General features: G+C 40.1%; 1 protein-coding gene across 2 annotated transcripts in view; it reads left to right on the top strand.

Moving 5' to 3' along the window:
* The window catches only part of negr1 (neuronal growth regulator 1), a 449,277-nt gene that overhangs the window by 210,479 nt on the left and 214,253 nt on the right, over window positions 1-24,545 (top strand). For both annotated transcript variants that reach the window (XM_014215672.3, XM_014215673.3), the window contains exon 3: window positions 6,759-6,884. In XM_014215672.3, the coding sequence (XP_014071147.1) occupies window positions 6,759-6,884 (126 nt within the window). The remainder of the gene's footprint in view (window positions 1-6,758; window positions 6,885-24,545) is intronic.

The raw sequence follows: 24,545 nt of genomic DNA on the forward strand, positions 1-24,545 counted from the left end.
CTACTGGAGAATATGGAAGACCTAATGTCATATACCAGTGTCACGCTTCAAATATCACTGTTGTTGACAACACATATTACCAAAAGTATACAATGGCGCCGGAGGGGATGGCTGCCGTTTTACTGGCTCCCAACCAACTTTGCTATTTTGTTAGTTTTTGGCATTTTTTTAAACAAATTTTGTACGCAATGTTGCTGCTACGGTCTCCTATGACCGAAAATAACTTCTGGACATCAGAACAGCGATTACTCACCTCGCACTGGACAAATATTTTTTCTTTAATGAGTCTGATGCGAAGGATATACTGCTTCCCGGAGACCAGGCCCTCATCATTGTCATTCACATGAAGAAAAGATGGAGATACAGGGGGCAGAGGTCTTGGTACCTTGTGGGAATTTGTTGGCGAGTGAGTAAAGCACAACTACCCTCAGTATTATTGGGCAATGTGCAATCATTGTAAAAGGAACTGAACAATCTACGATTAAGAATATCCTACCAACAGGACGTTAACTGTAATATCTTATGTATCACAGAGACTTAGCTGAACGACGACACGGATTATATAGAGCTGGCTGGCTACTCCGTTTTTTGGCAGGACAGAGAAGCTACGTCTGGTAAGAGGAGGGGCAGGGGTGTGTGCCTATTTGTCAATAACAGCTGGTGCGCGATGTCTACTATTAAAGAAGTCTCGAGGTATTGCTCACCTGAGGTAGAATACCTCATGATAAGTTGTAGACCACACTATCTGCCAAGAGAGTTCATATCTATATTATTTGTAGCCGTCTATTTGCCACCACAAACCAATGCTGGCACTAAGACCGCACTCAACGAGCTGTATAAGGTCATAAGCAAACAAGAAAATGCTCATCCAGAAGCGGACTCCTAGTGGCCGGGGACGTTAATGTAGGAAAACTTAAATACATTTTAGCTAATTTCTACCAGCATGTCATAAAAAAAACTCGAGACCACCTTTACTCAACACACAAGGATGCATACAAAACTCTTCCTCCCCCTCCATTTGGCAAATCTGACCATAATTCTATCCTCCTGAGTCCTGCTTACATGCAAAAACTAAAGCAGGAAGTACCAGTGACTCACTCAATACGGACGTGGTCAGATGACGCGGTTGCTACGCTACACGACTGTTTTGATGGCACAGAATGGAATATGTTCCGGGATTCATCCAATGGCATTGAGGAGTATACTACCTCAATCACCGGCTTCGTCAATAAGTGTATGGATGAAGTCGTCCCCACAGTGACTGTATGTATGTTTCAAAACCGGAAGCCATGGATTACAGGCAACATCCAGACCGAGCTAAAGGCTAGAGCTTCCCCTTTCAAGGACCGGGACACTAATCCGGACGCTTAAAAGAAATCTGCTATGCCCCCAGACAAACCATCAAACAGGCAAATCGTCAATACAGGACTAAGATTGAATCCTACTATGCCAGCTTTGACACTCTTTGAATGTGGCAGGGCTTGAAAACTATTATGGACTACAAAGGGAAACCCAGCCATGAGCTGCCCAGTGACATGAGCCTACCAGACAAGCTAAATGACTTTAATACTCGCCTTGAGGCAAGAAACACTGAAGCATGCATGAGAGCACCAGCTGTTCCGGACGACTGTGTGATCACACTCTCCGTAGCCGATGTGAGCAAGACCTTCAAACAGGTCAAAATTCACAAAGCCGCGGGGCCTGACGGATTACCAGGACGTGTACTCAAAGCATGTGCGAACCAACTGGCAAGTGTCTTCACTGACATGTTCAACCTCTCCCTGGCCGACTCTATAATGCCTACATATTTCAAACATACCACCATAGTCTCTGTGCCCAAGATAGAGAAGGTAACCTGCCTAAATCATTACCGTAGCACTCATGTCGGTAGCCACGAAGTGCGTTGAAAGGCTGGTCATGGCTGACATCAACACCATCATGTCTGAAACACTAAACCCACTCCAATTTGCATACTGCCCCAACAGATCCACAGATGCCACAATCTCAATCGCACTCCACACTGCCCTTTCCCACCTGGACAAAAGGAACACCTATGTGAGAATGCTGTTAATTGACTACAGCTCAGCTTTCAACACCATAGTGCCTACAAAGCTCATCACTAAGCTAAGGACCCTGGGACTAAACACGTCCCTCTGCAACTGGATCCTGGACTTCCTGATGGGCCGCCCTCAGGTGGTAAGGGTAGGCAACAACACATCTTCCATGCTGATCCTGGGGCCTCTCGGGGGCGTGCTTAGTCCCCTCCTGTACTCCTTGTTCACCCATGACTGTGAGGCCAAACACGACTCCAACACCATCATTAAGTTTGCTGACGACACAACAGTGGTAGGCCTATAGGGAGGAGGTCAGAGACCTGGCAGTGTGGTGCCAGGTAAAACAACCTCTCTCGCAAAGAGAGCAAGACAAAGGAGCTGATCATGGACGGTAAGAGAAGGAGGGCTGAAAAAGCCTCCAATAACATTGGCGGGACTGAAGTTGAGCTGGTTGAGAGTTTCAAGTTCATTGGTGTCCACATCACCAAGAAACAATCATTGTCCAAACACACCAAGAAAGTTGTGAAGAGGGCACAACAACACCTTTTCCCACTCAGCAGACTGAAAAGAGGGAGGTGCTCACTCCCAGGGCCCTGACCTTAGTGATGAGCTTGGAGGGGACTATGGTGTTGAACGCTGAGCTGTAGTCAATGAACATCATTCTTACATAGTGTAGGTGTTGCTTTTGTCCAAGTGGGAAAGGGCAGTGTGGAATGCAATAGAGATGCATCATCTGTGGTCCTGTTGGGGCAGTAAGCAAATTGTGGTGGGTCCAGAGTGTATGGGATGATGGTGTTGATGTGAGCCAAAGCATTTCATGGTTACAGATCGGAGTGATCATTTATACATGTTACCTTGGTGTTCTTGGGCATAGGGACTATGGCGGTCTGCTTGAAACATGTAGGTATTACAGACTGGGTCAGGGAGAGGTTCAATATGGCAGTGAAGACACTTGCCAGCTGGGCAGCACATGCTCTGAGTATGTGTCCTTGTAATCTGTCTGGCCCTGTGACCTTGTTTAAAGGGGTTTGTGCTTAGTCCCCTCCTGTACTCCTTGTCCCCTCCTGTACTCTTCGCAGGACTCCAACATCATCAAGTTTGCTGACGACACAATGGTGGTAGGCGACAAGTCGGCCTACAGGGAGGAGATCAGAGACTTAGCAGTGTGGTGCCAGGACAACAACCTCTCCCTCAACATCAGTAAGACCAAGGCAAACGATATCGGAGCATCGGCTCTTGGACCAACATGCTCTGAGACACCTACCCCCAAGCCATAACACTGCTAAATAGCTATAAAATCTGACTGTAGTTTTGACACAGCCAGATCAACAGTCAAGGCATACGTAATAGTATCATCTGCATATATACTATATATACAAAAGTATGTGGCCACCCCTTCAAATTAGTGGATTTGGCTATTTCAGCCACACACATTGCTGACAGGTGTATCTCCATAGACAAACATTGGCAGTAGAATGGCCTTGCTGAAGAGCTCAGTGACTTTGAACGTGGCATGGTCATAGGATGCCATCTTTCCAACAAGTCAGTTCGTCACATTTCTGCCCTACTAGAGCTTCCCCGGTCAACTGTAAGTGCAGTTTTTGTGAAGTAGAAATGTTCAGGAGTAACTACGGCTCAGCCGTGAAGTGGGAGGCCACACAAGATCACAGAACGGGACTGTCGAGTCCTGAAGCGCCTAGTGAGTAAAAATAATCTGTCCTCGGATGCAAAACTCACTACTCAGTTCCAAACTGCCACCAGAAGTAACGTCAGCACAAGAACTGTTAGTCAGAAACTTCATGAAATGGATTTTCATGGCCGAGCAGCCACACACAAGCTTAAGATCACCATGCTTCACCGTCTGGCAGTCCGACAGACTAATCTGTGTTTGGCGGATGCCAGGAGGAAGTTCCTGCCAGAATGCATAGTGCCAACTGTAAAGTTATGGTTCGGGCTAGGCCGCTTAGTTCCAGTGAAGGGAAATCTTAAAGATAAAGCATACAATGACATTCTAGACGATTCTGTGCTTCCGACTTTGTGGAAGGCCCTTTCCTGTTTCAGCACAAAGTGAGGTCCACACAGAAATGGTTTGTTGAGATCGGTGTGGAAGAATTTCACTGGCCTGCACAGAGCCCTTACCTCAATCCCATCAAACAACTTTGGGATGGAATGGAATGCCGACTGCGAGTCAGGCCTTACCGCCCAACATCAGTGCCGACCTCACTAATGCTCATGTCTGAATGGAAGTAAGTCCCCGCAGAAATGTTCCAGCATCTAGTGGAAAGCCTTCCCAGAAGAGTGGATGCTGTTATAGCAGCAAAGGGGGGACCAACTCCATATTAATGTCCATGATTTTGGAATGAGATGTTCGACAAGCAGGTGTCCACATATGTTTGGTCATGTAGTGTAGATGAAGTTTATAGTTTTTAACAGATTGACCAATGTTTATATAAATAGTGTAGAGAACAGGTCTCGAAATCGACCCATGTGGTACACCTTTAAGAAATTCAGACTGAACCCCATCTATCACGATGGCCTGTGTTCTGTCACTAGTGATGTCCAGCTGGCACTGCTGATTTGACTCAGGGTTGGAGTTGGGTCTTACGAGGAAGGGGATTTTTTTTTTCAACCAACATTAAGTAGAATAGACAGATCATGGGTTAGAACCATTTTGGGAAACCTTAGATGACTGACATCAAACACTGGGAGTGTGGAAAAGCTTACTAAGAGATACATATCTCACAGGTTAAATTAAATATGAAAGTGTATTTGAAAATGCTCTCAAAGAATTCCACTGCCCATAAACTTACCCATAATGATAGGAGGTGATGTCACTTCTGTTGATGAGCTATTATCACCAGAGGACATCTTCAGAATTTTCCCTGTAACTTTTTCAAATTGATTCTATGATTGTGAGCAAAGTGAACTCAATAACTGTGATTCGGTCTATAATTATATCACATTGCCGCATACATTACAGTATAGTGCAATAGACACCTGAATACAATTCATCAAGGTATTACTGTATATCCAGGGTTGGGTAGGTTACTTTCTAAATGTAATCTGTTACAGTTAATAGTTATCTGTCCAAAATTGTAATCAGTAACGTATCTTTTGGATTACCCAAATTCAGTAATTTCAGTTTCTTTTAGATTACTTTCTCCTTAAGAGGCATTAGAAGAAGACAAATGTATGTTACCAATTGAATGACATCTATTGCAGGATAAATTAATGTTGAAGTTTATATAGCTGGCCATATATGGATATTCAATTTTACTTTATGGGTTGGTTATGTAGGCTTCTTCTAACCCATCACTTTCTACTACATATAATAATATGATTAAATTATATCTTTACATTACAAAAAGTCTATCAGAATTCTTGTCATTCCAGTAATACCCCTTGATCTTCTAGAGTAAATATGGAAGTATAGACGAGCCAAATTGTTTCACCTGAGCATAACCCCAAAACGAAGGACTTATTAGCCAGCCCTACTCTGTTGATTATGATTTTGTTGTCATGGAGGACTGATTGGGATCATTGTTTCAAATTGAAAAATAAATTATGCGCTCATGGAATGGCATGCTTTGAGCACTACTGAAAAATGCTATATACATGTGAAAAATAAATGCCATGTGTTGCATTTGATATTGGCCTATTGTTTACCTTTTTGTTGGTGACACTTTGATATCTTGATAATATGCAGCTGTTTAAAGGGCAAATTCACAGATGAAACAATAGCAAAATGGTGCCCTGCCTCTGGTTTGGTAAAAAGCTAAGGGATGGGCCTGGAGAAATGTAATCACTCTCAGATGAATAGACAGAGCTATGGATGCAAGGACTGACCATTCATGATATCAACATGATTGTTTTAACCATGTTATGAGGCTATACAGTGTTATTTCATAGTTTTGATGTATTCACTATTATTCTACAATGTAGAAAATCGTAAAAATAAAGAAAAACCCTAGAATGAGTAAGTGTCCACTGACTGCCCACTGGTTTCAAAAACAATGATTGATACACAGCTTAAACTTCTTAAATTCAACTATTATTGTGTTCAAATACACATTTAGATTTGTGAACAGCCATACACAACAACCACAATCCATAAGGCGCAAATAGCAAAATGAGAGAGCAGCAGTGTGATTCAAATTAATGCACTATGTAGATATCAATGATAAGTGATATTCATACCGCCGTAGACTACACCACTGCTGTCATCCTTACCTCCAAGCATTTATTCAAATTGGAAAGTCTTTGGATGCTGACAGCAGTCACACCATTGGAAAACATAGCTTGGACTGTAGCCTACAAAAGCCTATTCCTGCTCTTTCCCGCGAGCCTTCAAACACAACTTAACCTTGCACCTTTTTTCAATGCTGTTTTGAATGTCATTGAGAAAACAGAGAAGTGTCAAAGATTTTTTTTTGCAAACATCCTTTCTGATTTTAAAAGTAATCCTCTAAATTGTCATCTTGTTTTTCAAAAGTATCTGTAATCTGATTACAATATTTTAGCTGGTAACGTAATGAATTCCATGTAATCCGTTACTCCCCTAACCCTGTGTATATCAGTTTCAATGTTATTATTTACACTTTTTTGATGACTGTTCCATCGTAAAGAAGTGAGTGGGAGGGTGCACTGTCGGTCAAAGATTCAAAATGGTAATCTCATTTCTTTTATGTTTCTTTTGCTTTGCAGTTCCCCCCAAGATCTATGACATTTCCTCTGACATCACGGTAAACGAGGGCAGCAACGTGTCACTCATCTGCACAGCCAGTGGGAAACCAGATCCCACCATCTCCTGGAGACATATAACCCCATTAGGTGAGTTCACTTTACAGGAAACACTCTCACATACCTGACACTAATAGACAGAAATGGCTTTGTGAACTGTTGTTTATGGTTTGTTGAAAGTAATTTAAGGCGAGGCACCACACCCTAATAGACAAATGTCCCCCTTCTTAATCATATCACAATTAACTTTACTAGTTGAATATAGACAGCAATATAATACTTTTTTGTATTAGCTATAACTTCTATGAAATATTGTATTAAAATATGCAAATGAGGCAACACTCATTAATATGCACATACCCCAAATCTATTTTTCTGGAAACTGGATGATGTCAGCCTAACTATTTTGGTTTCACTCTGTTGAGACACTCCAGGACCGGACTTGCATTGACTAGATTGTGGATATATACTTCTTTCATATTTCAATCTGTAAAATACCAAAGACATGTACGTAAACTGCATTTTTGGCACATATTTCCAAAGAAAATGTTATGTGGAATGAAAATTTGACAACATATCAACAATTACCTCTATACAAGTCTGTAGCATATATCTAAGGATAACCACAGAATGTGGTGAGTACAGATGCTTCTGTAGCTGAGAAAAATGTGTTAGCATGTGGGAAGAGTCTTACTTTCAGGAAATAGCAGTTAAGGAAAGGTACAATTAATTTAGCCTACCAATCGCCAAACACCAAATTAGACTCAATCACGACCTCTTTAAAGTAAGTTACTACATGAGAAATTTACAAACTGGACTCTATGAAATGGGCTTTTAAATTATATACAGTGCCTTCAGAAAGTATTCATACCCCTTGACGTATGTGAGAGCAAAATTACAAGATTATGTTACAATACTGTTATTGCATCAAATGGTTGTTTTGTGGAATAGAATATGGTTCTTAGAACACTCATCTGTGTGTGGTCTTCTGAGTTGGGCCTCTGGGGCTTAATGCTGACAGTGGATTTACGATGCCTTTGGTGATAAAACCTAAAAGACCACATTCCATAGCATGAGTTGGTGTTTGTGTGCCGGGAGATAGGGTGGAGATGGCTCGGGTATGTATAATTATGAGAGGAACCTTGTTTTGGGGGCCAGACCCTGGTTTCTACACAAAGAGAACAGTCTTTAGAGCAGATACTGTCTGCTGTGAATTATTCATTTATTTCGTACGGATCCTAACCTTGTGACCCTTTCCACACGTCTGTTGTTTGTCATGTAGACTAAGGGGGTGTATCTTTGCTATAAAAGATCTTTGTATCCTTTGTGTCGGGACCTCAACAAATCATCTAAGAGTGGTTTGTCGACCAGCCATATTGTAAAGCACTCACATCATTCACTTGTGTGTGATATGACATGCTTTCTTTATTAATAAGTGAATAAAGATTTAGTCGATGTATATCTCTGACTTGTGTGATGTTTGCCTCTCCTTATTTGATAATACAGAAATTAACCGTGACACTTACTCCACATTTTGTTGTGTTAAAGCCTGAATTAAAAATATATTAAATATTTTTTTCACCCAGTTACATACAATTGTCACGTCCTGACCAGTATAGGGGTTATTTGTTAGTGTAGTTTGTTCAGGACGTAGCAGGGGGTGTTTGTTTTATGTGGTTCAGGGTGTGTTTTGTGTATGTGTTTAGGTAGAGGGGTATTTCATTTATTAGTCCGGGGTTTGTTAGTCATTGTTCTATGTTATTATATTTCTATGTTCTATCTAGTCTTTTGTAGTTCTATGTTTAGTTAATTGGGGTTGGACCTTCAATTGGAGGCAGCTGGTTATTGTTGCCTCTGATTGAGGGTCCTATAATTAGGAGTTTGTTTTTCATGGGATTTTGTGGGAGATTGTTCTTGTTTAGCTGTTTTGCCTGACAAGACTGTCAAGTTCGTTTTTTTGTTTTGTATACGGTTTCCTTCTTCACTATAATAAAGATGAGTATACATTTTCCCGCTGCGTCTTGGTCTCTACCCTACGACACCGTGACAATACCCCATAATGACAAAGTGAAAAAATGTGTTTTGACATTTTTGCAAATATATAGAAATGTCTAATTTACATAAGAATTCACACCCCTGAATCAACATGTTAGAAGCGCTTATGGCAATGATTACAGCTGTGAGTCTTTCTGAGTAAGTTTCTAAGAGCTTTTCACACCTGGATTGTACAATATTCGTCCATGTATCTTCAATCTCATGAAAATGGTTGTCTAGCAATGATCAACAACCAATTTGACAGTCTTTCCATCGATTTTCAAGTAGAATTAAGTCAGGAACATTCATTGTCTTCTTGGTAAGCAACTGCATTGTAGATTTGGCCATGTGTTTTATGTTATTGTCCTGATGGAAGGTGAATTCATCTTCCAGTATCTGGTGTAAAGCAGACTGAACCAGGCTTTCCTCTAGGATTTTGCCTGTGCTTAGCTCCATTCATTTTCGTTTTTATCCTAAAAAAACTTCCCAGTCCTTAACAATTACAAGCATATCCATAACATGATGAAGACACAATTATGCTTGAAAATATGTAGAATGGTACTCAGTGATGTGTTGGATTTGCCCCAAACATAACACGTTGTATTCAGGACATAAAGTACATTTCTTTGCCACATTTCTTGCAGTTTTACTTTAGTCAGTAGTGGTGCTTGGGTAAAATCACTGGGTAAGCCAAGCCAATAAAAAAGTCATATTACAACCTATGTTGTGATATATGCGTTGTTTGCTCTATAACCCATTTGTTAAGGGATAGCCCCCTTTTTTAAAATTTTCGCCTAAAATGACATACCCAAATCTAACTGCCTGCAGCTCAGGCCCTGAAGCAAGGATATGCATATTATTGGTACCACTTGAAAGGAAACACGTTGAAGTTTGTGGAAATGTGAATTGAATGTAGATGAAAATACAAAGAAAAAAAACAACCGTTTTTATTTTATTTCTACCACCATCTTTGAAATGCAACAGAAACTAGCCATCACTCTGGTTGGTATTCCGATGGTGTTCACAACATGGCAGCAGTGTATGTGCAAACGGTGTATGTGCAAACAGTGTATATTTCAGACGGATAACTTGAAGTATGAGCAAACTACATGACATTTAGTATGAAGTTGCCAGTGACTGGAACGAATTGCAAAAATCGCTGAAGTTGGAAACTTTTATTTCCCTCACCAACTTTAAACATCAGCTACCTGAGCTGCTAACCGATTGCTGCAGCTGTACATAGTCCATCTGTAAATTGCCCACCAATCTACCTACCTCATCCCCATACTGTTTTTATTTTATTTACTTTTCTGCTCTTTTGCACACCAGTATTTCTACTTGCACATCATCATATGCTCATTTATCACTCCAGTGTTAATCTGCTAAATTGTAAATATTCGCTCCTATGGCCTACTTATTGCCTACCTTCTCATGCTTTTTGCACACACTGTATATAGACTTTCTTTTTTTTCTACTGTGTCATTGACTTGTTTATTGTGTTATTGGCTTGTTTAATGTTTACTCCATGTGTAACTCTGTGTTGATGTCTGTGTCACACTGCTTTGCTTTATCTTGGCCAGGTTGCAGTTGTAAATGAGAACTTGTTCTCAACTAGCCTACCTGGTTAAATAAAGGTGAAATAAAAAAAATAAAAAGTTACCCAGGTACATTTGGGCAAATCGTGAAGGAGACATTTACATTCACATTACATTTTTCTGCAAGAATATCGTCAAATCTGTATACTTGGACTTTGATTTAGCTTTTCCAGTATTAGTAGCCATATTATAAGTTCAACATTTGCAAAACACCCATTTTTCATAACTTCATAACTCTCCATATTCTTATAATTTTTGTCCAAAAGGAAAAGGCTTGCTGTGATATATAATAAGACAGTGACAAAAAGACAGTCACACAATGGAGGAATAAATTCAACTATACGTGCATTTGTTTCATCAAAAAAACAGAGAGCAACATCTAACATCTAATTCTTTTATATAAATGTTTTTATCAAGGGAGGCCAAATGCTTGCTGGCATCAATCAATCAATTGCTACAGCAGCAACATGTCATAGTCTTTTGTTCCAGATAGCATCATATACATGGGCTACACATACTGAGACAGAGGGTCGCTGTTTCTCTCGCTCTGATGATTTTTCCAGTGAGATTCAGCCACTTGCAATTGACGGAAAATTATGAAAACACAGAGAGACAAAATAAAAATAATTTCCCTTGGCTCCATGTATACACACCACTGACTTTAGTGCCTTATTGCAAACAGGATGCATGTTTTGGAATATTTGTATTATGTACAGGCTTCCTTTTCAGTATTGTGGAGTAACTACAATGTTGTTGATCCGCCTTTAGTTTTCTCCTATTATAGCCATTAAACTCTGGAACTATTTTAAAGTCACCATTGGCCCCATGGTGATTTCCCTAAGCAGCTTCCTTCCTCTCCATCAACTGAGTTAGGAACGAAAACTTTATCTTCAGGCTGTAACAGCAAAATGTGGACAAAGTCAAATGGTGTGAATACTTTCTGAAGGCACTGTATGAATACATGTAGTCAGCTTTGAAATGATGGATTCATGTTCATTTCAATATGGTTACAATCCATGACGTTTTGATGACCACCCTCTACATATGGAACAGTTTCCAGAGCTCTCTGAGATTAGATGTTCTGGTCCCTCTTGGTCAGTTCAGAGTAATGATCAGATACCTCTGTTGATTAATGTGTCTGTATTTCTTCATGTTTTGTAATTGTGTATATTGTATATTGAATGTATGCAGGGCTCATTTGTAAAAGAGACTCTAGTCCCTATGATCACTTCCCTGTCAAAATAAATTTTAAATAAATACAAATAATATACAGTACCAGTCAAAAGTTTGGACACACCTGCTCATTTAATGTTTTTTCTTTATTTTAACTAATTTCTACATTGTAGAATAATAGTGAAGACATCAACACTATGAAATAACACATATGGAATCATGTAGTAACCAAAAAAGTGTTAAACAACTCAAAATATATTTTAGATTTTAGATTCTTCAAAAGTAGCCCCCTTTGCCAAGAGTGTGCTGTCATCAAAGCTGTCATCAAGGCGTTCTCTCAACCAGCTTCACCTGGAATGCTTTTCCAACAGTGTTGAAGGAGTTCCCACATATGCTGAGCACTTGTTGGTTGCTATTCTTTCACTCTGCGGTCCAACTCATCCCAAACCATCTCAATTGGGTTGAGGTCGGGATGATTGTGGAGGCCAGGTCTTCTGATGCAGCGCTCCATCACACTCCTTCTTGATCAAATAGCCCTTACACAGCCTGGAGGTGTGTTGGGTCATTGTCCTGTTGAAAAACAAATGAAAGTCCCACTAAGCGCAAACCAGATGGGATGGTGTAATGAATGTGTCCTCTGTAGCAGAGGTAACTCTGGGTCTTCCTTCCCTGTGGCGGTCCTCATGAGCGCCAGTTTCATCACAGCGCTTGATGGTTTTTGCGACTGCACTTGAAGAAACATTCAAAAGGTCTTGACATTTTCCGGATTGACTGACCTTTTTTCACGTCTTAAAGTAATGATGGACTGTCGTTTCTCATTGAGCTGTTCTTGCCAAATAGGGCTATCTTCTGTATTCCCCCCTACCTTGTCACAACACAACTGATTGGCTCAAACGCATTAAGGAAAGAAATTACACAAATGAACTTTTAACAAGGCACACCTGTTAATTGAAATGCATTCCAGTTGACTACCTCTTGAGAGAATACCAAGAGTGTGCAAAGCTGTCATCAAGGCAAAGGGTGGCTACTTTGAAGAATCTCAAATTATAAACTATATTTTGATTTGTTTAACACTTTTTTGCTTACTACATGATTCCATATATTTTATTTCATAGTTTTGATGTCTTCACTAATATTCTACAATGTAGAACATAGTAAAAATAAAGAAAAATCTTGGAATGAGTTGGTGTCCAAACTTTTGGCTGGTACTAGATACATCAAGCTGACATTTTTTATTGTACCTTTGGAAGTACTAATATTAAAATGACCAAAATACTCCTGAATTTCAAAACTGTCGTTTTAGCCTGTGGTGCCTCACCTTAATTTAATGGAAATACCTAAACAAGAACATGATTTGGGTTCAGTTGATTTTCTTTATTTGACAGTAAGTATGATCACTCTTTATGGGGCGGCAGGTAGGTTAGTGGTTAGAACGTTGGACTTGTAACCGAAAGGTTGCAAGATCGAATCCCCGAGCTGACAAGGTAGAAATCTGTTGTTCTGCCCCTGAACAAGGCAGTTAACCCACTGTTCCTAGGCCGCCATTGAAAATAAGAATTTGTTCTTAACTGACTTGCCTAGTTAAATAAAAATAAACTATGGTTGTGTTTTTATGATGTCACAAATATTGCTTGGATAATTGACACGTTTGTGTGTAGAGAAGGACCAAGGCACAGCGTGAGTATCGTTCCACATCTTTATTAATATGTGAAACTATGCAAGACATACTATAAACAAAACAACAAACGGTGACGACAGAGGTGCAACATGCACTAACTCAAAATAAGATCCCACAAACAGGTGGGAATAGGCTGCCTAAATATGATCCCCAATCAGAGACAAAGATAGACAGCTGCCTCTGATTGGGTACCATATCAGGCCAACATAGAAATAAGTAACATAGATTTCCCACCCTAGTCACACCCCGACCTAACCAAATAGAGAATAAAAGGGATCTCTAAGGTCAGGGCATGACAATAATAAAAAACAGGGTTGGTTTTTATGAAGATTATCAATGGTTAATAATCACTGCATGAATATTCAGAGTCTCAGCACATTAATGCAATTTGATGTCTTGGATGTTGATTACAAGAGCTCCAAAAGTAATCATTTGGACTACTGCTGATCCTCCTGGCTTGTATGTGTATACCTTCGTACACCATTAAGCTTCTGAAACTTTTAGGCCCCATTCAAAAATGAATTGACAGAGCTGTGGTGCTGCAACAGTTCCCCTGCCATTACACTGACTTTGAATCCCCCCTCATTTTCATATTAATGGATTAGTCCATGCTGTGCTTATCTGATAACTGTAAGGATGACTACATTAATCATATGGCAGTCAAATCCTCTTATGTGGTGCATTTTCCCTTATTGTATTGGGGTTTTGAGAAGCTGATCAAAAGACCCATCTGAGGAGTCAAAGTGGCAGTCCCTTATTCTACTTTGAAGTATCCATACTTTGATGTTGCTTGGGGGGAAATTATATTCTGGTCAAATGAAAGAACCAGGAACTAAATGTAATCACAGAGGAAGTCTAGGACTTCAAAAGGGGCCATTTGGCATAGAAGATATGGACCAGCTATTATGTAATGGCAATTGGTCCAATGGACTAGGTTGTAATGGTATAATCAAATGTCTAGATCTACATCATTTTCAGTGTGTTGGATGTGTACAGAAATACAGTACATGACCAAAAGTATGCAGACACATGCTCGTCGAAAATCTAATTCCAAAATCATGGGCATTAATATGGAGTTGGTCCCCCCTTTGCTGCTACAACAGCCTCCACTCTTCTGGGAAAGCTTTCCACTAGATGTTGGAACATTGATGCGGGGACTTGCTTTCATTCAGCCACGGGTATTAGTGAGGTTGGACACTGATTTTGGGCGATTAGGCCTGACTCGCAGTCGGCGTTCCAATTCATCCCAAAGGTTTTTGAAGGGGTTGAGGTCAGGGCTCTGTACAGGCCAGTCAAGTTATTCCACTCCGATCTCCACAAACCATTTCTGTACGGACCTCGCTTTGTGCACGGGGGCATTGTCATGCTGAAACAGGAAAGGGCCTTCCCCAAACTGTTGCCACAAAGTTGGAAGCACAGAATTGTGTATAATGTCATTGTATGCTGAAGAGTTAAGATTTCCCTTCACTGGAATTAAGGGACCTAGCCCGAACTATGAAAAACAGCCCCAGACCATTATTCCTCCTTCACCAAACTGTAAAGTTGGCACTATGCATTGGGGCAGGTAGCGTTCTCCTGGCATCCACCAAACCCAGATTCATCCTTCGGACTGCCAAATGGTGAATCGTGATCTGATGGCTACCCGGTCTATTTGAATTGATCCCCCCCTTTTTTTACACTGCTGCTACTCTCTGTTTATTACAGTGCCTTGCGAAAGTATTCACCCCCGTGGCATTTTTCCTATTTTGTTGCCTTACAAACTGGAATAAAAAAAAAAATTGTGGGGTTGTATCATTTGATTTACACAACATGCCTACCACTTTGAAGATGCAAAACAGCCTGGAGGTGTGTTGGGTCATTGTCCTGTTGAAAAACAGATAATTGTCCCACTAAGCGCAAACCAGATGGGATGGCGTATCGCTGCAGAATGCTGTGGTAGACATACTGATTAAGTGTGCCTTGAATTTTAAATAAATCACAGACAGTGTCACCAGCAAATCATCCCCACACCATCAAACCTCCTCCTCCATGCTTCACAGTGGGAACCACACATGCAGAGATCATTTATTGGTTACTGCATGATTCCATGTGTGTTATTTCATAGTTTTGGTGTCTTCACTATAATTCTACAATGTAGTGTCACAGCTCCTCCTCTGCAGTGCAGGGGTGGTTCCCCCTGCAGGCAGAGGAGGGTCGTTAGTGATTGCAGCTGGTGTGATTGGAGCCACCTGGGCTCAGGGTATTTAACCAACTGCTCCACTAACCTCTCTCTGGTCTGTCGGGTCTGGCTGGTCTGGCTCCTCGCTGAGCTTCTGGCTCGCTGGGCTTGCTCTCTTTCTCCTTGCTCCTCCAGGTATGATCCGGTTTTGTTTGTTCCTTTGTAGCTGTATTTAGTTTCCACTCAGTCATGTTTACACATACATATTCACGCATCCATGCACCTTACATTATGACATTTCCACACCTCATTCCTTTTTCTTTGTTTATAGTTAATAGTTTTGTTTTATAATAAAGAACGTTTTGAATTGGCCTATACCAGTTGTCGATGTCCTCTCATTTTTGCCACAGGCTATGAGCCGGTCTGTGACAGTAGAAAAAAGTAATTAAGGAAAAACCCTTGAATGAGTTGGTGTGTCCAAACTTTTGACTGGTACTGTACATATTACCACAATTACCTCGACTAACCTGTACCCCCGCACATTGACTCGGTACCGGTAACCCCTTGTATATAGCCTCATTTTTGTTATTTTATTGTTGCTCTTATTTTTTTACTTTAGTTTATTTAGTAAATATGTTTCTTAACTCTTATCTTAAAACTGCATTGTTGGTTAAGGGTTTGTAAGTAAGCATTTCACTGTAAGGTCTACACCTGTTGTATTTGGCGACTGTGACAAATGCGATTTGATTTGATCCATCACTCCAGGGAACGGTTTTCCACTGCTCCAGAGTCAAATGGTGGCTAACTTTTACACCACTCCAGCCAACACTTGGCATTGCGAATGGTAATCTTAGTGTGCGGCTTCTCAGCCATGGCAACCCATTTCATGAAGCTCCCGACGAACAGTTATTGTGCTGTTGTTGCTTCCAGAGGCAGTTTAGAACTCGGTAGTGAGTGTTGCAACCGAGAACAGACGATTTTTACGCGTCACACGCTTCGGCACTCGGCGGTCCCGTTTTGTGAGCTTGTGTGGCCTACCATTTTTGCGGCTGAATTGTCGTTGCTCCTTTTGTATAAATAGTGTACCTTGAAACAAGTACATTTAGTATACCATATTTGATATAGTCTAGCCCACTCATTGAACAGTATAATATTATTGTTTTCTATGTCACTGTTGTGTAGTTCTAAAATATGATGAATCAGTTTTTTGGAATTGTAATGGTAATTGATTATCTACCTAGCTACTACTGTGCTCTATTCTGATTGGTCAGATGTGTATTACTTGAGGACAAGAAGTAGTTGAATTGATGCATGGCTGTAACTGTGGTCAGTCAAAGATTATCTATTATATTGAGAAGATGGTTGACTGCCCACTAAGAATGGAAATACATATCCGCAAAGGTGATAGTAGGCGAGATCAGGTGGGAGCATTCTAGCCAATGAGAGGACATGTACATGTGTGAATACCAGGCACATCTCCAATATAAAATAGTTTTTCACAAAGTTGCCGGAATCTCATGTGCATTACACTTATATCAGTACACTCGTAACAACCTAAACATTATGAAACAAATATTACATCAAATAAGCCTCACCTATCAAAATAGCAATTCACTTTTATATTGACCAAATTCGACACTCTCTCATTGCTCCCCATACTCACTTGTTCTGCTTAACACTTATTTACATGTGGACAGATTTTGGGTGGAGTCGATCTTCTTGCTTTGCCTCTTCCTCTCTTCTCGTTCGGCTCTTCTTCATGCAAAAGGGTAATCGATCTCCGTCCAGTGTTTGTCAACAACGCGTCATACATCCACCACCTACAGAATTAAACTACACAGGTATCAAACTGACAGCAAAGGATTTACGTTATACTTTTATTCATATTTTAATTCTGTGCATTTGGGAGGGGTAAACCATTAAATAGAGGATCCCAACAACAATATAACATTGATTTTAAAACTCAGAGTACTTTGGGTTTGTTAAGATGCAGTATGAGTGTATGATTGACAAGAAACCAAGTATGTGAAATCATAAACATGGCATCTTTTTCTTTGCTTTCTCTAGCACTCGACTCAGCCATTTTGGTGAGATTGTGTGTACTGTAGATAGCTGTGCTGCAGCAGTCAGTGGAGTTTGACAGAATGATGAATTGCCTTGACTGACTGTCAAGTTCCTGTTCCTTCTCCAAATGTTTTCTTGTTTCCTTATTTTTTTCCACCCTTTTCTCTTGGAAACCAAAAAAATGCTGACTAATCATTAACTATATTTATTGAAGTGTGGCTATAGTATGGTATTTTGAAAATATAATTTGGCTTTAATATGCTTCCTGTAAAGTACATTTGCTTCATGTACAGTAACAAGAATAACAAAACAATGTTTGTGGAAGAGCAGCTGATTAAAGGAGATAAAGCAAAATTCCAATTCCAGTGGTTTTATACACCAGTGGAGGCTCCTCAGAGGAGGAAGGGGAGGACCATCCTCCTCAGTGAATTTAAAATGTAAAACATTAAAAAAGGTTATCCATTTTAGATAAAACTATACAAAATATAATCACGTCACCAAATAATTGATTAAAACACACTATTTTGCAAAGAATGTCTACAGTAGCCTCAACAGCACTCTGTAGGGTAGCACCATGTTATAGCCGGAGGACAGTTAGTTTCCGTCCTCCACCATGGTACATTGACTTCATTACAAAACCTAGGAGGCTTATGGTTCTCACCCCCTTCCATAGACTTACACAGTAATTATGACAACTCCCAGAGGACGTCCTCCAGCCTATCAGAGTTCTTGCAGCATGAACTGAGATGTTGTCCCCCAATCAAAGTATTAGATAATTAATCTAGTAATGAAAGCATAATCTACAGCTTGCTAGCACTGCAGTTTATAAAATGTGGTGAGTAGTGGCTCATACAGAGAGGATCGCTACAATACTTACCCATTGATTCTTGAAGAATATAACTTAGAAATGCCTCATGAGCTTAGTTCAACTGTCATACTTCATCAGAACCCAAACTATAAGCTTGTATTTGTCACGACTTCTGCCGAAGTCGATGCCCCTCCTTGCACGGGTGGTGCTCGGCGATCGACGTCAACGGTCTTCTAGCCATCATTGATCAATTTTTCATTTTCCATTGGTTTTGTCTTGTCTTCCATCACACCTGTTTCCAATCCCATTAATTACTTGTGTATTTAACCTTCTGTTTCCCCTCATGTCCTTGTCGGTGATTGTAAGTTATGTTACGTGGGTTTGCGTATCGTTGTGCGACGGGTATCCTTTACCCATTTTATTTAGTACTTTGGTTTTGGAGTTTGTTTTTCATTAAATACTCCATATTAACCAACTTGGTTTCTCCTGCGCCTGACTTCCCTGCCACCTACATATACGAATATGACAGTATTACTCCAATGCTTGTAAAAAAGAGAAAACGTAAAGACTATATATCCTCAAAACTTGGTTAAAACTATAATTTTGATATCATGGATGGTCAGCCCTTGCATTCATAGCCCTGTCTATGAATTTGAAAGTGGTTACATTTCTCCAGGCCCATACTTCAGTTATTTACTGAAACAAGAGGCAGTGAAACACTTTGTTATTGTTTCAACTGCTGATTGCAACTTTAAAGCCCACTACTATTAACATCTACTGGTGCTGGTGAATACCTACCACATACAGTGTCAAGAAAAAGTATGTGAACCCTTTAGAATTATCTGGATCTCTGTATAAATTGGTCATAAAATTTGATCTGATCTTCATCTAAGTCACAACAGACAAACAGTCAGCTTAAACAAATTACACACAAATTATTGGATTTTTCTTGTCTATATTGAATACATAATTTAAACATTCACAGTGTAGGTTGGAAAAAGTATGTGAACCCCTAGGCTAATGACTTCTCCAAAAGCAAATTGGAGTCAGGAGTCAGCTAACCTGGAGTACAATCATTGGTTAGAGCTGCCTTGCCCTATAAAAAACTCACAACATTTTAGTTTACTATTCACAAGAAGCATTGCCTGATGTGAACCATGCCTTGAATAAAAGAGATCTCAGAGACCCAATATTAGGAATTGTTGACTTGCATAAAGCTGGAAAGGGTTACACAAGTATCTCTAAAAGCCTTGATGTTCATCAGTCTGCGGTAAGACAAATTGTCTACAGATGGAGAAAGTTCAGCACTGTTTCTACACTCCCTAGGAGTGGCCCTCCTGCAAAGATGACTGCAAGAGCACAGAGCAGAATGCTCAATGAGGTGAAGAAGAATCCTAGAGTGTCAGCTAAAGACTTACAGAAATCTCTGGAACATGCTAAAATCTCTGTTGACGAGTCCACGATATGTAAAACACTAAACAAGAATGGTGTTCATGGGAGGACACCACGGAAGAAGCCACTGCTGTCCAAAAAAAAACATTGCTGTACGTCTGAAGTTCACAAAGAGCATCTGGATGTTCCACAGCGCTACTGGCAAAATATTATGTGGACAGATGAACCTAAAGTTGAGTTGTTTGGAAGGAACACACAACACTATGGGTGAACTAAAAAAGGCACAACACACCAACATCAAAACCTCATCCCAACTGTAAAGTATGGTGAAGGGAGCATCATAGATTGGAGCTGCTTTGCTGCCTCAGGGCCTGGACAGCTTGCTATTATCGATGGAAAAATGAATTCCCAAGTTTATCAAGACATTTTGCAGGAGAATGTAAGGCTATCTGTCCACCAATTCAAGCTCAACAGAAGTTGGGTGATGCAACAGGCAACGACCCAAAACACAGAAGTAAATCATCAACAAGAATGGCTTCAACAGAAGAAAATACGCCTTCTGGAGTGGCCCATTCTTTTGACCTCAACCCGATTTGAGATGCTGTGGCATGACCTCGAGAGAGGTTCATACCAAACATCCCAAGAATATTGCTGAACTGAAACAGTTTTGTAAAGAGGAATGGTCTAGCATTCCCAGAACGTTGTGCAGGTCTGATCCGCAACTACAGAAAATGTTTGGTTGAGTTTATTGATGCCAAAGGAGGGTCAACCAGTTATTAAATCCAAGGGTTCACATACTTTTCCCACCCTGCACTGTGAATGTTTACACAATGTGTTCAGTAAAGACATGCATGTAAAATGGTTTGTGTTATTTGTTTAACCTGTCTGGGAACCTGGGACGCTTGCGTCCCACCCTAGTCAACAGCCAGTGGAATCGCGTCGCGCGAAATACAATTACCTCATAAATGCTATAACTTCAATTTCTCAAACATATGACTATTTTACACCATTTTGTAGATACACCTCTCCTGAATCGAACCACATTGTCCGATTACAAAAAGGCTTTACAGCAAAAGCAAAACATTAGATTATGTTAGGAGAGTACCCAGCCAAAAATAATCACACTGCCATTTTCAAAGCAACTAGCATGCATCACAAATACCCAAAACACAGCTAAATGCAGCACTAACCTTTGACAATCTTCATCAGATGACACTCCTAGGACATCATGTTACACAATACATGCATTTTTTGTTCGATAAAGTTGATATTTATATATAAAAACAGCATTTTACATCGGCGCGTGACGTTGCTTCCGGTGAATCAGCGCTACAATTTACTAAATTACTATTCAAAAACATTGTTAAAATGTAATATTGTCATTCAAAGAATTATAGATTAACATCTCAGGAATGCAACTGCATTGCCAGATTTAAAAATAAATTTACTGGGAAATCACACTTTGCAATAAACGAGGTGCTATGCTCAGAAAAATAGGCTTGGCGATACAGGTTAGCGCCATATTGGAACCATCTAAAATCAAATATACTATTGTAAATATTCCCTTACCTTTGATTATCTTCATCAGAAGGCACTTCCAGGAATCCCAGGTCCACAACAAATGTAGTTTTGTTCGAAAAAGTTAATAATTTATGTCCCAATAGCTCCTTCTTGTTAGCGTGTTCCGAAGGCTACTCATAATGTACGAGGCGCGCGGGACTTGCCGTCACGAATGTGCAAAAAATATATATTTACGTTCGTTCAAACATGTCAAACGTTGTATAACATAAATCTTTAGGGCCTTTTTCAATCAGAGCTTCAATAATATTCAAGGCGGACGATTACATTGTCTTACTAAACGTTTCGGAACAAAAGGGTCCCCACGGGCGCCCGCGTCATAGTAGTAATGGCCCTCCCCCTATGACCAACTTTCCAGGCCTCTCGTTCGGTCAGTTTCTACCGGAGAAGACTCAAATCACTTTGTAAAGACTGTTGACATCTAGTTGCCTTAGGAAGTGCTAAATGAATCCTAACTCACGGTGTGTTTCATAGGCAAGGTGTTGAAGGTGATTCCACTAATCAGATTTCCAGTTCCTGCATGGAATCTTCTCAGGTTTTGGCCTGCCATATGAGTTCTGTTATACTCACAGACACCATTCAAACAGTTTTAGAAACTGTAGAGTGTTTTCTATCCAAATCTACTAATTATATGCATATTCTAGTTACTGGGCAGGAGTAGTAACCATATTAAATCGGGTACGTTTTTTATCCGGCCGTGCAAATACTGCCCCCTATTGTTGTGACTTAGATAAGGATCAGATCAAATGTTATGACCAATTTATGGAGAAGTCCAGGTAATTCCAAAGGGTTCACAAGCTACGAAATAAGGAAAGGAGGAAATAACTCTAGGAAAGGACGAAAGGGAACTAGGAAAGGAAGCTTGGAAGGGATAAGAGACATGGAAAAGCTAGGAAATGAAAGGATAAGGATTTAAGAAAAGAGAACAGAAGGAGGGAAGGAAAAAAGTTAGGATAGGAGTCAAGGGATGCAGGAAAGGAAACAAGAAAATGTTGAATTAAGGGATGTAGGATTGGAGGAAAGAATTAAAGGGATCTAGGAGAGTCTGAATAAATTCCTACTAAGGCTGATGCAATACCTGCTGACTCAACTCCTACTGAGATCGACTCCTACTGAGATTGACTCAGACTCCTACTGAGATCGACTCCTACTGACACTAGCTATGTTTCCATTGACTTGTCATTCAAACAAATGTATTTATAAAGCCATTTTTACATCAGCCGATGTCACAAAGTGTCCAGAGATTTGTTTGTCAACGTTTAGAAAGTTGTTGTCAACATTTAGAAAGAAAATAGATGTGACAATTGCCTACTAGGGTGCATTTCCATTTAACTATCTTCCGTCAATAAAAATAGTTTGATGTAATGACATCATACCTGAAATAACAACTTTTTAGCAAAAATCTACAGTGTCGAATAAAAATCTAGTGGTTGAAGTGTTTCCATTACCCACTTAGGCAAATTGTGCATTAATAAATTGGTGACAACCTGTATACCCCCTCCCACCTATCTGTTTCATGTCTCAGGTAGAATGTGAAAGCCAGCATGGATAGAATTAAATAATTGACTAATATTTGCCATATTCTAATAATTCTTATGTGCCAGTGTATCGCCACGGATCAGCTGCCTACGCTAGTCCATGGATTGTGAATCTTACACTCCTGTAGATCTGAAATAATTGAATGGTGAAATTTGCTAGCCAACCAGAAAAAGCAAGGCGAAGCAATTTAAGCATTCTTGAAAGTCAGGACAATCCTTGTCCTGCGAAGTTGAAACACAGTTTCCATCATAATTTCTCACAATTTCTCACAACCCGTCGAACAGATACATTTTTTGTTGATCTTTAGAAAATGTCTCATGTCTGCTGTTTCCATTACACATCGCAATAATTTTTTTTGCGACATTGCTTTTTTCAAATATAGCTGGGTCAATAGAAACATGCCTAATGACTCAATTCTTACTGAGAGAGTCAACTCCTACTGCCAATGACTTAATTATTACTGAGAGAGTCAACTCCTATTGTCAATGACTCAACTCTTACTGAGATTGACTTAATTCATACTGACACTGACTCAAGTTCTACTGACTCAACACCTGAGACTGACTCAACTCCTACTGACAGTGACTCAACTCCTACTGAGAACGACTTAACTCCTGACAACGATGCAATTCTTACTGAGACAGAGTGTCCTAATATGGACACCGTATGTGAAATGCTTTTAATCCTATCTACAGTATGTATGGACACATATTTTTCCTAGCCACATGTGGCTAAACATTTGAATACAAAATGTTACTAAAATAATACTACAGGTCACAAAGGTGGGGTCCTCAGTCAGGTATGACTCAGTGGGTTTTAGATCCGCTGTATTAATTGAGTCCCGGCTAGACATTAATGTTCCAGATTGACAATAAACTCTGGAGGTTGATGTGTCAAGGCAGAGAAACTATTTTTGAAGAGACACAGTGTGAAAGGAAAAGGGTTCTGGCCCGTACCTTGAGCAGGCCTAGAGGGGAGCCGCTGAGAAAGCCACTGCGTGGGTAGTACTCTATTTTCAAGAGTTTAAAGGATAAATGGATGTAAAAATGCAGCCTGTGCTATAATGGATTTCTCTGTGGTGCTCGTGCTATCTGTGTGTTGCAGCCCTGGAGGAAATGTACTCCGTGCTCCCTACACAATGTGGGAAATTGCTTACTGTGACTGCACTGAATACGAAAATTAACCTCTCTATGATTTCTTTAATTTGTTTGGAGTGACATCTCCCTCAGGTGTGAGGGGCTCCTCTGAAGCTTCCAAATACCTCTCAACACACACCGTCAGTGTCTTCTCTCAATGAAGTTCTCAGTGGAGGACCTTCGCATGGTTTTGTTCAACCAGGCAATTGTTGAGTGCTAATAGACCTGTATGTGATATCTTTTTTAAAGCCAGTGCCTCAGATTTTTCTTCACTTCTTCGTCAGATTGTCTACTATTTGTCACAAAGCTACTGCTTGAGGTGGTTGAGTAGAGGTGGTCAGGGTTGAGACACTTAATACAGTAATGGATACTCCAAGGATACATTTCTTATTACAGGCCTGCTGACCTTAGTTATTTCCCCTTCCCCTTTCTAATCAATAAGATAACCAGGGTTTCATTGTGCAGTCTGGGTAAGAGGAGACATACAGAATTCAGGAGCAAAGACAATTTGTAGGGTGAATCCACTGTTGAGAAGTGCTCTTCTTTCAAACTTGCATTGAAGTATATTGACATTAACACACCGTAAAACTTCAATT

Source organism: Salmo salar, chromosome 10 (assembly GCF_965601325.2).
Source record: "Salmo salar chromosome 10, fSalSal1, whole genome shotgun sequence".
Lineage (NCBI taxonomy): Eukaryota > Metazoa > Chordata > Actinopteri > Salmoniformes > Salmonidae > Salmo > Salmo salar.